The sequence below is a fragment of the Eleginops maclovinus genome, chromosome 22 (genome assembly GCF_036324505.1).
Source record: "Eleginops maclovinus isolate JMC-PN-2008 ecotype Puerto Natales chromosome 22, JC_Emac_rtc_rv5, whole genome shotgun sequence".
Classification (NCBI taxonomy): domain Eukaryota; kingdom Metazoa; phylum Chordata; class Actinopteri; order Perciformes; family Eleginopidae; genus Eleginops; species Eleginops maclovinus.
In genome coordinates, this window is record NC_086370.1 from 17,869,137 (window position 1) to 17,886,120 (window position 16,984).

General features: G+C 41.8%; 1 protein-coding gene across 6 annotated transcripts; it reads left to right on the forward strand.

Annotated features, from left to right (window-relative positions):
* The first annotated feature begins 1,245 nt into the window (after positions 1-1,245).
* On the forward strand, positions 1,246-16,021 carry LOC134858753 (pleckstrin homology domain-containing family A member 1-like). 6 transcript variants are annotated; one of them, XM_063874837.1, is made up of 14 exons: positions 1,246-1,359; positions 4,400-4,621; positions 5,404-5,460; positions 5,590-5,635; positions 7,844-7,941; positions 8,269-8,400; positions 9,721-9,861; positions 10,327-10,395; positions 10,906-10,970; positions 11,112-11,175; positions 11,266-11,355; positions 12,414-12,487; positions 13,237-13,311; positions 14,258-16,021. In XM_063874837.1, the coding sequence occupies exons 2-14, from the start codon at positions 4,481-4,483 to the stop codon at positions 14,484-14,486; spliced, it is 1,281 nt and encodes a 426-aa protein (XP_063730907.1). In that variant the 5' UTR covers positions 1,246-1,359; positions 4,400-4,480; the 3' UTR covers positions 14,487-16,021. The 6 variants fall into 6 exon arrangements, with proteins under 6 accessions (XP_063730907.1, XP_063730910.1, XP_063730909.1 ...); XM_063874840.1 differs by having other exon boundaries at positions 13,881-14,320; XM_063874839.1 differs by lacking the exon at positions 13,237-13,311.
* Positions 16,022-16,984: the final 963 nt, after the last annotated feature.

Below are 16,984 nucleotides of genomic sequence, written 5' to 3' on the forward strand. Positions count from 1 at the left end.
GTGAGTGTGTGTGTGTGGTGCAATGCAGGATATTTGCATTAAAATAAATAAAGCAATGAAGGTTAACCTCACCTGTGTGGATTTGCGTCACTTCTCCCAGGGCTGTCATTGTTGCTTTGCTTGCATGAACATCCTGGTGCAGGTGATTGACAATGTCAAGGCATTATCTTAAAGTGAAGAAGTCTTCAGCTGTCATCACAAAACAAAAGCATCTTTGAAGCATCGCAGAGCCTAACCTCCTGGAACTCCAGCATTCAAATAATGATCGTGTTATTATAGTTAGTCAAATGTGTTTTTGCTTTAAGGAAGATTTGACTTGTAAAGTGGCTTACCAATAGACAAACCAAAAAAACTGCAGCTTCTAAACGTTGGATGTCGCTAAGTCCCCACTCTGCTCTCCGTATGTTGACACCAGTCTGTGGTTACCACCCAATGCTCCTTTCATACCTTACACCTAAAGCAATAAGAAAGAAGTCTCACTCTGATCTATTTTTCAGGGCAACAAAACTTTGAATGTGGCAAATATTAAGCAGACAATATTCCATGGAATTTTCTAGGGTTCAAGTAGAATAATTAAATATTGGCCAGTTTGTCATTATTAATTTTAAAAGGCTGATTACAGAATTTTCTCATCAGTTTGATCTTTTTATGTGTCAATAAAACCACTTAAATTACGATTGTTCTGCATGCTTAGTGATTTTAAGTCTACTTTTAATTTATGTTGTCATTATTTTCTTTATAATTTACTTAAAGTGTCTTTGAGCACCAGGAAAAGCGCTATATAAATACCATGAATTATTATTATTATTATTATTATTATTATTATTATTATTATTATTATTATTATTATTATTATCATTATTATTATTATTATCATTATTATTATTATTATTATTATTATTATTATTATTATTATTATTATTATTATTATTATTATTATTATTATTATTATTACCATTAAACATTTTCTTTAAAATTATTGGGTGCATTTACAGGAATGTTTATTAATAAACCATGTCCCTGAATAACAATAAAGTATATATTTGTTGGCTGATCATATTGGGTAATGTCAAAAAGTCGAGATATATAAAAAAGTAGGGATTATATTTTGGGTCGGATTTAGGATTCATGACTTCAGTTTTTCTCAAATCCTGGTTATGGCCCTGACTACCAAAAACATTTTCTATATTTTTTAAAAACCACAGAGTGATCATCTTCAGAATATACCATCTCTGCTCGCCTCTCACCAGTAGCAGCAGCAGCCCTGTCCTGGATCAGTGGAGATGGGCTGAGGCAGAGACCCGACAACACCGAGTCCAACACCCGCTGACTTCAGCATCTACAGGAGGGAACACTCGGGTAAGATGACCCGTAATGTTTAACAGAAGTAGATACACTAATAAACATGGTTTTCGTAAAGCTAAAGATGCCAGTTATATTTAACGGGACTAGCTAAGGCGAGTCTCCAACGGTAGCTAGGTTATCGTGTATGACAAAACTTCTCAGCCAGTTAGCTAACGTCATGTTGGTAGCATGTTGAACAGCACAGGAGTGACAGTTTTAAGCGACAAATTAATACCATTTTGTATGTTTTGTTGTTCGTTTGGCAAGTTTGAGACGTGAAGAAACGTTAGTTGCTAACAACGAGCTAACCCAAGCCATGTTTCCCAGTTAACTTCAGGCCACAGTCCCTAATGCTGCTAACACACAAATGTTGTCAACGTGTTGTGGTATTCTGACGTTAGCTAGCTCAAACGCTCTGTCTGTCATTCTAACGTAAAGTGTTATTTGAACGCTATTCTGCGTAGCATTGGGAAGCTCGTCGGTATAAAGCAAAGGTGGAAGAAGTACTAATATCTTGTACTTAAGTAAAAGTATCAAGGTGGAGGTTACTCTGTTACAAGTAAAAGGCCTGCATTCAAAATGTTACTCAAGTAAAAGCACAAAAGTATTAGCTTCGAAATTACCAAAAGTAAAAGTACTAGTACAGCCCAAAATAGCAAAACAGTGAAATACTCAAGTAAATTACAAGTCTCTCCAAATTGTACTTTAGTACAGTATTTGAGTACATTTACTTATTTACTTCCCATGTTTGGTTTGAGGGCGTAATTCATGAATCATTGCTACTAGTTAACTTTACCTACTGATAGTAAAGTACATAAACTCAACTATTGTACTCTAAGGTACTTTATTTGAGTGTTTCCATTTTATGCTACTTTGTAACCCACTACAATTCAGAGGTAAATCGTGTACTTTTACTCGTGAAGGCCATCAGACCTTCTTTCAGAACAAGAATCTAACCACAAATGACCAATAAGTTAAGATTGCATTTATACCTAAGTGGTTAATCTCATAAGAGAATGATTTCATTGGTACTCAAACTAAATGCTTAGTAATACTTAACTGCACAATGAAATGTGATCTGCTTAACACCTAGATTAGTGATTTGTAAGTAGGTATTAAAATATTTAAGCTTCTCCTCCACATTTATTTCCAGCTGTTGTGTGGATTCGATGACACAGCACTAGCCTTAAACCAGGAAAAGAAAATATTGACCCTCTTGGGAAACCCAGTTGGTCCTTACTGTTGTTTTATGACTTGTCCTGTGTGACCAGTTGTCCACCATGTGACGCAGACAAAGCCTTGCAGCAAATGTAAAAGACTCAGACTGAGTTTAGTATAGTAATGTCTGACCTAGGCAAAATGTACTGATATCACGCTGCCTTTGCTCTTCTTCAAAGTTAGATCTCAAAACGGGCTTATCTTTGCTGTCTCATGGTTCTGACATGTGTTACTTGTTACAGTATTTCTTGCATCATAAAGGAATCGCTGGTCCGTAACCTCCTACTTATACACAGAATGAGTGAATGTGTACATTAGTATCCTGGCAATGATCTGTTTTTAAAGTTATGTTCTTAAGCATTCAGACATCATATCCTGGCTTCAGAAACGAAGATAGGACACCTAGATTACTCAAATAGAAATCCCTTAACATAATGGATGCATAACACAAGTAATAAGACAAAGATGTAAATAAATAGTATGGTCATGTAAGATTTCTGTTCATTGTATTGTCAATTTCTACTCCTGGGGAATCGGTGAAGATTGTTAAGCCAAATCCAGAATAGTGGTAAGCTTCATGCAGTCGTGTCTATCAGCCAGAAACCAAACTGGGTTGAAGAAATTCAAAAATCAGTTATAAGTAAAGTTGGAACATGTTTCTCCACACTTTGAAGCGAGCCCTCCAACATATTTGTAGAATTGAACTAAAAGCAGTTATAAGTGGTGAACATGTCTGCCTTCAGCTTGTCTGGATTTTGTTTTGCATTATCTCTAACATCTACTCTGCCTCTAAAATACATGGGCATGCATGCAGATTAGCGTGTGCACATCACCTCCTTTACAGGATCACTAAACTCTCCACAGAGACGTCTCTCACGGTCACATAACAATCACTGTTTGTGCAGAGCTCGGAGAGTCGCCTCTGACTGTGTGGCTCTCTTCTCGTGCCTGTGATGACTCGGGTAGATGCAGGGGCTAACTGAGATGCTCTCAGCTCAGACTCATGCACAACAACCAGGCCTTTTGTCCCTGCTTTGCCCCCATCCACCCACACAGTGCTCATAATGTCTTGGAGAAAGAGCGTCTTTATCTTTGCTTTCCAAAGACTCATTTCAATCACATATTTTAGGCTGGCTCCAAAAAAGACAGCAGCTTAAACAGGCTAATGCGACAATGTGCACCCACCCCCACAGGGTCTGACAATGACATGAGCACATTCACACACGTAGGACCAAACAGATGAGCTATAATCATTTACTTTATTGCTTAATTTCAGAGAGCTGTAGGTTTCAGGGATGTGTTCGGATTAAATATTGCACATACGGCTCCTGAGGGTGTTTGAGTGGTTTCTTTGTGTCAAACATGGCTGAGCATAGTGGCATTTATATATATATATATATATATATATCTTTTTTTTTTTTGACTCTGCTCAATTGGGTGCTCAGCTGTAGAGGGAGGGGACAGAAGGGGCTGGCTAGAGGCTTGCCAAATCGGATGAGAGAGCAGTTGGGAAGAGATGACTGTGAAAAAGAAAGAGGGAGAAAGAGCAAGCTAGGGTGGGTGGAGATGTGAGTAACAGTGTGTAGTGAGTGTTTCGGGAGGAAAAAGAGAGACAAGGAGGGAGCAAAAGAGGGAGAGAGAGTGGGTGAGTCTGATATAAGAGGATAAAGGCGGGGTTGTGGTTTGTGTCACATGATCCTCTGGCAGGCTGCAGCCCAGTGAGCTCCAGGTGGCAGAGATACAGCAGATACAGAGAGAGGGAGCGGGTCAAAGCCTCTCCACAAAGACAATTCTTCATTCCCCCTCGTGACACATCCACTCTTTCTCTGTCCTTCAGGAGTTCTTCCCGTTCCCGCTTTACCCCTCCTCTCCTCCACACTCCCGGCCCCCGCAGGCCAGGGAATGTCCCGGCAGCGAGATGCCTTACACGGACCGACAGAACCGCACCTGTGGCTTCCTGGACATCGAAGAGAACGAGAGCAGTGGCAAGTTCCTGCGGCGCTACTTCATACTGGACACGCAGCAGGGGAGCTTGGTGTGGTTCATGGACAACCCTCAGGTAACTACACCCGGCTGCGTTAGCTTAGCTATTAGCTTTATGTCGGAGAATAAATCCCAAAAATAACGCCACAGGCAACATTTGTAAAACGTACAGGCGACTGCATCCCAGCGAATGTTAGGGAACAGTGTGGGTGATTAGCTCTCATGCGATGCCGGGTAACTGCAGGCCACTTCTAGCTGAACTGCCGTCATTCATTATGAGCACAAAACTAAGTACAGGCAGAATGTTTCCATCGCCATACAGTCATACATGGATGGTAGAGCTCGCACAATTATGTAATTCTAGCTGATGGCAATAAGACCCATATTACAGGCATGGGTCAGGTCAGGGCGAGTAGTGTATTTGTGCTTTAGCTGTAAATCGGTTCATCACTTGTCCACAGCGGTTGACCCCTGAGTTATTGCAGTGTAACTGTCCTCTTGGCTACATCATGCTGGTTTGGAGATGCTGTGTTTTTTTTAAGTACTCTGTTGTATGAAGTATTCATAAGTCATGTATAGTGCTGGAGAATTTTTTTAATAATTCAGCAAGTCTCTTTCTTTTTTTAGATTGAAAAAGCTTAAATTTTAATGATGTTAAATCTGGGTCCTTTAGTTTCAAAATCACAGGAAGAAACTGAAATAAAGATCATGGTGTAAAAGTCCTAGTTAAATATAATTCTTCTCCAGTAGTAGCGTTCTGATGACACTCTCCAAACAAATGATATTCTTTCACAGCTCAAGCTGTTGGTGAAGAGTTAGCTTTTGCTTTCTTTCACACATTGTTATTTTTCCCAACAGAACCTGCCTGTTGGCACAGACTGTGTTGGCTCCCTTAAACTCACCTACATCTCAAAGGTAAGAAAATATTTTCCCACTGAAGTTTTACTGACGATAACCTGAAACGGCTATGCACAAACATTACTCATTGACAGTATTTGGTTTTACTCGGTAAACGGGAAAAATGTGTTCTTTGTCCTCCTTTAGGTCAGCGATGCCACTAAGCTGAGGCCTAAGGCAGAATTCTGCTTCGGTAAGAAAACACTAATCATCACAATCTTTCTATCCGTCTTTAATCTAAAAAAGATGTCCCAGTTCTCTCTACCCTCTTTACTGTTGAAATCCTTCTACATTTGCAAAAGGAGTAGCTAATGTGTTTTAGATAATGTTATTGACTTCATGCTGTAAACCAACCTTTCTAATAAACTCGTTCAGAACTTGCCTGCAGTGCGTTGCTAACGGCAGCAGTGGTGGTGTGATTTATCACATGTTGACTAAGCTAAGTACACCTAATATAACCTAAGGGAGAAATGTGTGCTGTCCTTCCCCAACCTCTAAACCCCATCCAGCCCCGCTCTGTACAAACTTTCTCCACCATTGACCCGGCAGCCTCGTACACCACCATCTGTTTAGCCAACACATGAAGAGGCTGGAGGCCGCAGCAGCTAGTGATCCGTGCTAGGTTAAACTATTTTAGTAATGTTTGTGCTTTTTTTAGATTACATAGCCTTAAACAACCTGATGCCTCTCTTGGATTATGTGTTTGAACCTGAAGCCCAGCCATCGGACATTTCTGTAACACTCCTGTCATCCATATTTTGCACATTTGAATTTTTGTAATAGTTTTAAACCTTCATTGTTTCGTTAGTTTGTGGTCCTTTGTTAAACCAGTGCATCACTGGTTCATTACAGCTGAGTAATGTTGATACATACAGAATATGCTCTGCAAATATTAAACCTTGGGTGGGTTTTGCTTGAAAATAACTAGTTTTTGAATGTCTGTTGTGAATCTTTTGCATCAAATATAGATCCTCTTTTGCCTTTACATTTGTCCACATCTTCTTATCCTTTGTGGTCGAAATCAGAATGTGAAATGTTGTGTAAATGAGAACCATTGCCGGTCATTTAGCAGTGAACCTCCATTCCCTGTTATTGTTCAGCAGCCCCTCTCCTCCTCTTCCATCTGCTTCTATAGCAGGAAGCGGTGTGATGACTGACTGTGTCTGGCTCTCTGCGCACCAGTTGCCTTGTTGAGCTTTCAACAGGATGCCTGCATCCTAATCGGAACCTGATTCTGAGATGTATGAAGTTATTTTTAGACAGCCGTTTATATGCCACATGTTTTGGTAATATCTACGAACCCTGCTGCTGCTCCCCCTCTTCCTGCATCCAAAAACCATAGGGTGGTGAAGTATTTAGCGCCATTCAGGTTAGGTAATGCATGTCACACGTACAGATGTTTTTACAGTAAGGAATAGAGCCTTGATTGAAGTCTGGGACTCATGGTGGTTATGGGTCTGCTTCTTTTGTGTGGGGGGAGACATCAAGAGCGGTGCATCGTGTGAACTTTGGTGCTTGGCTGCCGTTCTCAGCAGCAGACATTGTTTTCTAATGTCTAACCATGAGTCAGATCTGATACCCTCCCAGATTTGTCTTCCCATAGCCCAATAGACCCCCACACTTTCACCACTGCAACGCAAGTAACCTCTTCCAAACGTACAGAGAACACATTTGAAACTGCAGACAGATTTATTCACAGCGAAGTGGAAAAGAAGATGTCTTGCATGTGTCTAAAAGCTGGACCAAACCCAGAACAAGGAAGAATGATCCTCATTGTGCCACAGAGTTTGAGCTCCCTGTGCATTTTACAGCTCGCCCCCGCCAGATTTACCAGCACAGCTTCAATCTAATTCATTCCCATGGTGTCAAAGAGAAGCAGAAGAGACACAGGGACGGATTGAGCTGCAGATTTATGGCAGGGAGAGAGAGAGGGAGGGGGAGGGGGAGAGAGACTTGAGTTCTTTCAGCTCCTAAATCCTGATCCTTAGCTAATCAGCATCTGACCCAAACATTTCTTTTGGGGTTGAAAATGGCGTTTTCCCTGTGTTCACATGGGTGTGAGAATGTGAGAGAATATGTAATGGTTGGTAGCCATGGACTTTCTTTCCCTCTGTCATGGTTGGGACTTGGAAGGGGTGGCAGCAGGTTCAGACTAAGGGAGTGCTGCTGAGGTTGTGTGGGAGAGTCCCTTGGCCCAGTTGTTGTTCATTTCCAGAGAAATCCGTGGCTGCTGACACCCCAGCAATTAGTCAACACCCACTCCATGGTACTATTGAACCGTAACGTGCATTTCCTTGTGATTCAGAGTGAATCAGATGATGAAGTGTGGAGAACGAAGTCTCACTCAATATACTTTCACTATCTTTATTGTCCCCACTGCTTCTTTTTTATGATCCATTAGTCATCAATGCTGGGATGAGGAAGTTCTTCCTGCAGGCCAACGACCAGCAGGACCTTGTGGACTGGGTTGACGCTCTCAATAAAGCCACCAAAATCACTGTAAGACACACACACACACACACAGTTTTATCACTCATGTAGAATTGAGTGGACTGTCAAGAAACTAGATCTGAGTGAGTCACAGCATGACTAACAGGATGCTGTATTGTTGTAGCGCTGGGATAAAGGACTGTTTCCATTGTTCTCCATGAGACCTCACAGAAAGGAAATGGATATTAATTGTGGTAAAGGCTCTCTGTATTTTAACCACAGAGAAACGGACATATTCTATTCTACATCTGAGCTCAACAAGTTGGTCAGAATGCATGTGTTCAATAATGAAATGTCCTCAAGCTTCTCATGTCTGATGTGTGTGTTTTTCCTCAGGTGCCAAAGTTATCCGATGGGCAGCAGAATGCAGAGAACCTCAAGTCTTTGCCGGATGTCGTAGGACCCAAGAAACAAGTCTCCTATCGGACAGAGATCATTGCGGGAGTCCCCATCGTCACCCAGACGCAGGTAAACATGACACACACCACAACTGTATCCTCTATTTACTCGGAGCTCCGTAAAAACAAAGCTGTCTGTGCCGACTGAAGGTCTATTTTACATGGTTTACATATTTTGTGGAGTAGTTATACAGTTTTTGACAAGAGAAATACTTTTCCTGGCATTCATTTAAAATGTTACGGGGAAAATCATCATTTTGGTATGAAGGCGCCTTGCAACAGTTAACTGGTTTAGACAAAGCCCTGATACAGCCAAACTTTACTCAAAATGTCTTTCTTTATAAGGTCTTTAAACTAGTAGACCTGCTATGTATAATTGAAAAGCCAAATATTAAACTTTTTTGATTAATAAGTAATTATTCAAGCTAACATTCCACGGCTTTGCTAGTGTACTATATTAGAATTTGCTCCTTTTTATCAACTTCTTATTATATTAAAATGAATATTTAAGACATTCAAACATGTTAAAATCATCACCTCTCTAAGAAAATGTGATGTGGCATTTTAACTAATTTCTGAAAAGTAGTTCTACTCCTTTTACCCAAAATTCTCTCTTAAAGGTGCCATAGAATGAATTTACCTTGACATAGTTGAATACGGAGAGTTTGGTACATTGAACTGACATATCTTGAACCTCAAACACCATTGTTTCCCTCCTTCATGTGCAAATCATGAATATGCATATCACAGTGGTAAAACGGGCCAATTACAACAATCCCTGTGTGTGACGTCACACACGGTAGTCCAGCCCCAACATTTGCATACACCAGCTGCTGGAAACACTAACTCTAACACTTGCCACTCCGTAACGTTGCTCTCCAATCTCCGACCAACTGGCTGTTCTTCAAATTCATCGGTTCCCTCCTCTGATAAAGTCTCACACATGTAAGGATGGATGCCAATAGCCTCCATGGTTCATCTCTCACGGTTTTGCGAACTTCACCTTACTTCTGTGGGCTCTGAGGCAGCCATGGATTCCTCCTTGTAAACCAGCCAATCAGAGCAGAGCTCGTCATAATTATTTAAATGAGCCCCAAATAAGGCAATTCAGCTTGTTTCATTCTAGGACCAAATCATAGGGTTGTAAATGGGCCTATAAAACCGCATCTGGACATTTTTGGATCAACCAAAGTTATATACCTTCTTTGTAGACATCAGAGAACAATTTAGAATACCAGATAGATGCATCCTATGGCACCTTTTAACGTTGATTGTGGCTGATGGATTCATTGGTCGTTCAATCCACGCCGTCAGACAACACAAAATCGGTGCTGGTCCTCTTGTTGCTTGAACTTGATTTACAATATTTCCGCCCTCCTTTACCCCGTAGCATGACGGAGGCGACGGTGCGGACAAAGCGGAGCGTGAGGCCATGCATCGCTCTCACAGCCAGCTGCCGTACTTCCTGGGCAGGCCGACCCAGGAGCATACCGTCATAAAGTCAGGCTACTGCGTCAAGCAGGGAGCTGTGGTGAGTAGCTACCCTCTGTCCGCTGCAGTTTGTGTCCTTCTGTATCGCTCAGAGAAATGTATATGGTGACTCTTTAACATCTTTTGGCTGCAGCACTGGCATTTAGCAAATTTCACCATGGACATGCAAGGAAATGTATGATAAATGTCATTGTTTAATTTAAAGTGACATACACAAGATCATTTATCACCTATATGTTGGAGGGAACTTAAAGTCTTATGACCTGCGGCATGTCAGATGATGAGATTTCTGCTTGGTTTTTGTAAAGAATAGCCTAAAGCAAGGAAGCCAGTGTGATGAATCCCCTCTTTATGTATCTAGATATTTTGAAATGTATCCAGGACTAGATGATAACTACAATCGAATACGTGCTTTTATTATTGAAGCAATTTGGCAAATGTTGCATCTTGTTTGCTTTAAAAAATATGCAAAAGCTCTGAACATCTTTGTCCTTTTTTTCTCCAGATGCGGAACTGGAAAAGGCGGTATTTCCTCCTGGAGGAGAACTCGATGAGTTACTTCAAGTCAGATTTGGTAATTCACTTTTATGAAGTGTTGTGAAGCCTCAGGGAATGTTTATGTTGATGATGAATGAGGCTATGGATTCACCCCCACGGTCTGAGGCAGAGTATACAAACACACACACTCGTGCGTTCCAACATGTTTTATCTGCAGTCTGGAATTCAATGCTTTCACTTCACATGTCCGATCATGCCTTGTCCACCCCCTGCCTTTCTTACACACACACACACACACACACACACACACACACACACACGTTCTGTCCTCAGGATGATACCGCACATCCCTACCCTGTCCTTGTCTCCGTCTGCCCTTATTTGACAGCTCTATCCGTTTATTTGACTATCAACACGCCCCAAGGACATAGACTCTCGCTCTGCTGTATGAAAGAAAAACAAAGTAACAACCATTCGTTTACAGTCTGCTGCAGTTCACTGTCTTCTGTCCACATAAAACAAGCAATGTCATCAAGGATTGTGTATGTAGCATTTGATTTCAGAACACATGTTTTCCTTCCTTCAGGAGAAAGAACCTCTCCGAATGATCCCCCTGAAGGAAGTTCACAAAGTCCAGGAGTGCAAACAGAGGTGTGTAACGTGTCCCAGCATTCTCCCATTGTACATCCAAAAAGCCCTTTGTCCAGGAGGGATGGTGTTTACCTCTCCTGGCTCCGAGAGAGATATAGATGAGATAAATCTGATTTGACTTGTTTCCCCGGTTTGTTGCAGCGATATTATGATGAGAGATAATCTGTTTGAAGTCGTCACGACATCAAGGACGTTTTACATACAGGTAGGAAAAGGAATGTCTGCTTGATGCTCTTTCAAATTTTGCTCTCCTGCTCCTTTCTCTAATCTCCTTTTCCTGTTATGTCTCCACCAGGCGGACAGCCCAGAGGACATGCACAGCTGGATCAAGGCTGTTTCCGGGGCCATCGTGGCCCAGCGGGGGCCCGGGAGGTCTGCTGCTACAGTATGTATTTTGCAATACACAACAAAACTGTCACCATAGCATGGGGTCAACTCAGACCACCTGACTTCAGACTGAGTGCTACGAGGAGTCGAGTCAGGACTGTTCACATGACTTATTTGTGTTGTTACATCATTTATTGATTACTGTTTGCAGTTTCTTGCTCTCACACGATCTCATGCAGCTGCAGAGAATCTCCTTTTTGACTTCATCTTTCAAACTCATGCGGAGAAGCAGACGCTTTGTTTCAGATGAGTTCGCCCCGTGACTTTTTTGAAGCCCAGCAGTTGCAGCTATGAAAAGATTAATGAAGATAAATTCTGCTCACAGCCCGAGTACATTCGCTACCAGGCCCTAAGAACATTATTCTAAGTCTTATTCTATACCTTTTTAATTAGCTATTTCAAGGAATTTACCTTGAACTTGAAACAAGCTTTCCGGCATTTTCCGTACCACTTCCAAAATACAGATTAGTTTTTTGGCCATATTGTTGTTTTTCTTTCATTCACTTATTGATATCTACCAGGAAATACTCGGGGAGGGAGACGTTGCGTGTTTTAGGCCTTAACCCTGAGCCACCATGTGCGCGTATACAGATTTTTAACTGAAGTGAGTAATCAGTAGGCCTACTTTAGTAACCAGTCTGTTATCACGCCATAAATGTTGAAAGACTAGACCGCTGAATCTGTGTGGGAGCTCTCCCTGAGTTTAAGAGCCACTTAACGAGCCCAATCAGCCGCCTGCATGGAGAGCGGCAGCCAGAATTGGGCAGGAAGACGTTAAGCAGATCCACAGTCCTGACTGCAGAGGAGAGCGTGTCCTCTGACGTCCTCTGCGCTGTCAGATCCTCTACAGTCCCCCTCTTTCTTCCCTCCTGTGTCTCTCTCTCTCTCTTCTGCTTGTTTTACTCTCACCCCCATTTCCTTCTCCTGTGCCTCTACTCTTTCTCTCTTCCTCCTCTTTCTGTACGTCTCTCTTCCTCCCGTTCTCTCCACCTGCTCCTCTCCCTGTGGGCAGACAGCCCATCTGCTCTAATACTGCTTTGCACTGTGTTGTTGCAGATGCGGCAGGCCAGACGGCTGTCGAACCCCTGTATACAGAGGTATACGTCTCGAATCGGGGAGTGCAGCAGCACGTATGTCAGCTCGTCTAAATCCCCCCCCCCCCCCCCTTTAAGCTATAAGTTGACCTTTTTTAATACTGTTTTCCACTCACTGGCTGGCCCCTCTGTGGTTGTAGACATTATCAGAGCTGATCAGATCTGACAGCACATCTGATGCTCCTTTTTTTCCCCAACCACATCCTAAGAATGGCTCTGATAACCCAACAAGCGCTCCTCCCTTCACGCCCTTGTCCTCGCTGCTTCTCTCATACACCCCTCCTCCTCCTTCGCTTTCCTTTTCGCCGCACCGTCACAGCTGAGCTCAAAGTTTGAGCCCGTTTCGCTCCGTGCGTCAGACAGTTCCTTATTTAAAGAAAGATCTTATTTCAGGAGTGTTTTGACTTGAGGTGTGCTTGATTTAGCTTGCCTCACATGTGATGACTCTCACCACCTGCAGGACAACTGAAATCAAGCAGACCTCAACTTGATGAAATGCAATTAAGTCATACAAACAACTCTTATAACAGCTGGACAAACTAACCTCGGAGAGACCTGCCACCTTCCCTCCCTCCTTTCTAGCTTTACCTGCACAGCTTTCACCTCCTCACTGTTATTGATGATGCTTCAGTGTAAAAAAGAAATGAATTCATATACAACCCATACTGCATGACCTACCGGACCAGCTATGATATGTAGAGCCGTTTTCTGTGTCTCTGTTACTGGGTCCATGTGTCTTTCACACCTTCTGTTTCTCTCCCCCTCATGCTCTGTTATCTCTGCAGTCTGCTGCAGCTGTGTACCTGTCTTAGATGTGTGACATCCTGCTTGTCTCTCCTCCTCCCTCCTGTTCGCTGCCTGTATGTTTCTTTCTCTTTCTGATATACACCATAATAGGATACTTGTTTCCATGTTGACTCCTTTTACCTTTCTGTGTGCTCAATGTTTTAACGGTTTGAAATGAGGACTCAATCCCAAAGCCACAAACTGTTGTTTTTCATAGAAGTCTGTTGATTTTACAGGTGCATTTTTGGGTTTGTAAAGTTGTTTAAGTGCATGAGGCGCTTATTATCTGATCTGCTGACTAAATAGCCCCTAAAATTGAGTATGAGCTTTATTTCACACCTTTGGATTCAGCATTAAGCATGTCTTTAGAGTCTCCATAGTCCCTAGGGTTGTTAGATATCCTTGTGCTAGAAATGTATTCTTAAATGTTGTGATGATGAAGTGATACTTTGTGGATTTACTGACAATTTTCACAAACCTGTAAAGTCACAGTGCTGCTGTTGGAGAAACGATGTGGATCTTATTAATATTTGAGTCTTGATGCTTTATAGTTGGGATGTTTTTTCTAACCAACATAACACCAACTGCTCAGTGGCTATCCCTTTCTGCTTTCCTTTTCCTATGCTTCTGTTTTCTTTTACAGAGATTGAAATCTGACAATGAAAAGCTGTGAAATAATGAGCAACAACCAACCCCTGCTTTCTAAGCCACTCTGCTTCTCCACTTCAACCTGTTGAGACTACCAAAACTAAAACCTGCTGACACTACTACCACTCTTCCTGCTACCTCTACTACTGCTACTACCATCTCCACTCTCTAGCAATGCTACATTCTTCAGCATCTTCAACCTTCAGTACCAACTCTGCTTAATCTGCGCAGTCTCCACACGCCGGTGCTAATTCCAAGTCTGTAACTTGACTTTCGGTTTCTCCATTAGATTCCGTCAGGGTTTCACGTTGCTTACTAACATCCACTGTCTTTGTTCCTGCTCTCTGTGTCCTCTTGCTGTTTCTGCTGCAGGAGCACGGCCGTTCCACTTTCTACCGTAGCCCCGCGGGCCCCCCCGTCCCTCGCTCGCCCATATCTGCCATGCCACCATGCTACCCAGAGTGGGGGGCTGCTGTCCCGTGCGGCCCACGCCCGCAGCCTGGCGTGGGACAGCGAGCACTTCATGAGTCTGCTGCCACGGCCCAGTCACAGCCACACGCCAGCACGCCTGTCCCTGCAGGAGACGCGCCTGGCAAAGTGACCCTCCAACCGCCTGTGACCACCATCAGCGACCCCGAGGAGTCACCGTGGCGACGGCGGAGCAGCTTTGAGCCCAACATGCCTGAACCGCCCCTGGACCTGGACGATGCCGACCTCCCGGTGAGCGAGGTCTGAGATGCTGAACTGGACATTTTGAAACTTGCTTTTCTGGTTGGACGCTGACAGATTGAAAAAGGGTGAAACAGGTAATGAAAAATGGGAAGACATTACGAACTTGTCACAAACATTCTCTTTCAGTGGGAAAGTGCAAGAAGTTGGGTCACCACTGAACCGCACTCACGTGCCAAAGACGACCCAGTTTCACCCCCTCCCCCTTCCTGCTGTCACATTTACAATGGTGTATTTATTTACTACAAGAGGATGTTGTCAAACCAAACCACACATTCTAGTTATTCAATGACAGAGCCTCATTTTTAACCTGTACAGGTGGAATGATGTGACAAGAGGATTTTTGTAAACCACTTTGTGCCAAGAAAATACTGGAAATGTCCTGGTTGCAAACTATTTCCTGTATCCTAGAGAGAAAAAGTGTTCAAACTGAGGAATGAATTTCCTTCAGCACTCTTATATACCAATTTAAAGTGTGCAATCCATTCATACACTCCCATTGTAACCCTGGATTTTCACTCCTATTGCAATTTCAACAATTTTGGACACTTGGGCCTTTTTGGAGGATATTGGAAGACTAATGTCCTGCAGCCACATTCATTCAGAGTGTAATTACGAAGATCAAGTAGCTCACATATAAATCTAGTTTATCAGTTATTGGTCATAAAGTCAGAGTACTGTGCTGAAGCTAAACAGTACATGCCTCACTTCAGATCAGAACCAGCATCTTTTGCAAGCTTTATTCAAGCATACCAGACTTTGTGAAGCTCGGTGACGTGGGAGGCAAACAAGACATACAAGGAGTACGCAGCAATGTGAGCATTTTGTAATTCTCATAGTAATAAAAACTCCCCAACGATAGGGCTCTGTCAGACATAGATAAGGTTCCGTACAGATAATAACTGTGCCACATAACTAAACCTGCAGTCCGTTGTTTGAGGATTAGCATACTGTATAAACACCATGCAAACTTTTTGGATTATAGTTTAACAGAAAAAAGCCTTTAAGCTCAGACCCCTCTGTTGCATGTTTTTAATGATTCCTCAGATTGTCTTTCTGTTTTTAGTTTTTATTAACAGCGGCTCTGTGTGTTGTGTGTTTGCAGAATAGAGCTGTGTGAAGCAGATTTATTTTTTATATGCTCTGTAGATGTTTCCTAATTTTAATACGTGTACCTTTTTTTTTTTTGCCAACCCAGCAGCAGGCAGCTGCTTTATGGTTTAATTTAAGGATGTTTCACTGTAGTCCTGCTAAATAATACACACTAACCTTTTTTTGTTAAGTGACTGCTTAATTTCAGACCAACTTAGTCGAGCTGTTTCACCTCATTACAGTCTGGTGTAATCGGTTTGAATTGTCTCTATTTATTATGTGGATGACTTGAAAGAAATAAACACTGAAAATGTGCTCAGGTTTCCTGGAGAAACATTCTGTTTTTTGTTTGTATATATTCACACAGCACAGAAACAGTTTGAGGGTAAAGTGAGAGGAACTGTTATAACAAATATTTGGTGTAACTCTTCAAATCTTCAAGGCTTCTTCTGCCCTCTTGTGGTGAGAGAAAATCTTCACTCTGGTTCACTTCCATTTACTGCACAAGTCATCAGGTATGAATTATCTAATGACACAATGACTGAGTTATTAAAAGGAAAACATATCCTCCTGAAAAACACCTGCAAGAAACACATATGTATTTATTCATAAACATTAGATTAGGAGAATTTTTTTTCTTTTAAGCATATACTTTATGTAATCCACAATTAAAATAATCGAATAAATGATAAATGAATTGAACTGTTTCAACTCTTAAGTGCTCAATCAGTTCAATCTTAAGTACTATGTGCTTTAAAAATATGTTTTATGATAAAAATGATCACAAGATGATTCCCCTGAAAGCTGAATAAATACAATATTGAGTATCAATATGAAAACCCTATTTTTCTTTGCATGTACATAGTGTGAATGAACTGTATTCAAAATAATTACTTATTTTAAAGTATGTATAATTGGCTAAATGTCCTTATCAAAAGTATTCCTAATGCAAAATTAGCCCCTGCAAATGTTATTATGGTCTATATATTATTCGACTTTTATTGACGGGTTCATATCGAAGTCGGAGTCGAACTGTCAAATTATAATCATACGAAATGAAGATGCTCGCATGTACACTACTTTAGTAAATAATTATTTCAATCACCGCACAAAGTATGCATTTCCTGAACACTGATGAATTAGTCATGCGTATCTGGCTATCATTCATCAGCTCCTAATGAGGAGCTATGCAGCCTCTGGCTTTAGAGCTGCAGTATGTGTAGAAAGATTTACAGAGTGAGGCCATACAGCAACACTGAATATGTAAAGCCTCCTTAA

Bases quoted from the DNA above. Each gene is read 5' to 3' on its own strand.
- LOC134858753 (XM_063874837.1), top strand. From the start codon at position 4,481: ATGCCTTACACGGACCGACAGAACCGCACCTGTGGCTTCCTGGACATC. The intron at 11,176-11,265 runs GTAGGAAAAGGA...TGTCTCCACCAG, and splicing joins CAAGGACGTTTTACATACAG to GCGGACAGCCCAGAGGACAT. The intron at 11,356-12,413 runs GTATGTATTTTG...GTGTTGTTGCAG, and splicing joins CCGGGAGGTCTGCTGCTACA to ATGCGGCAGGCCAGACGGCT.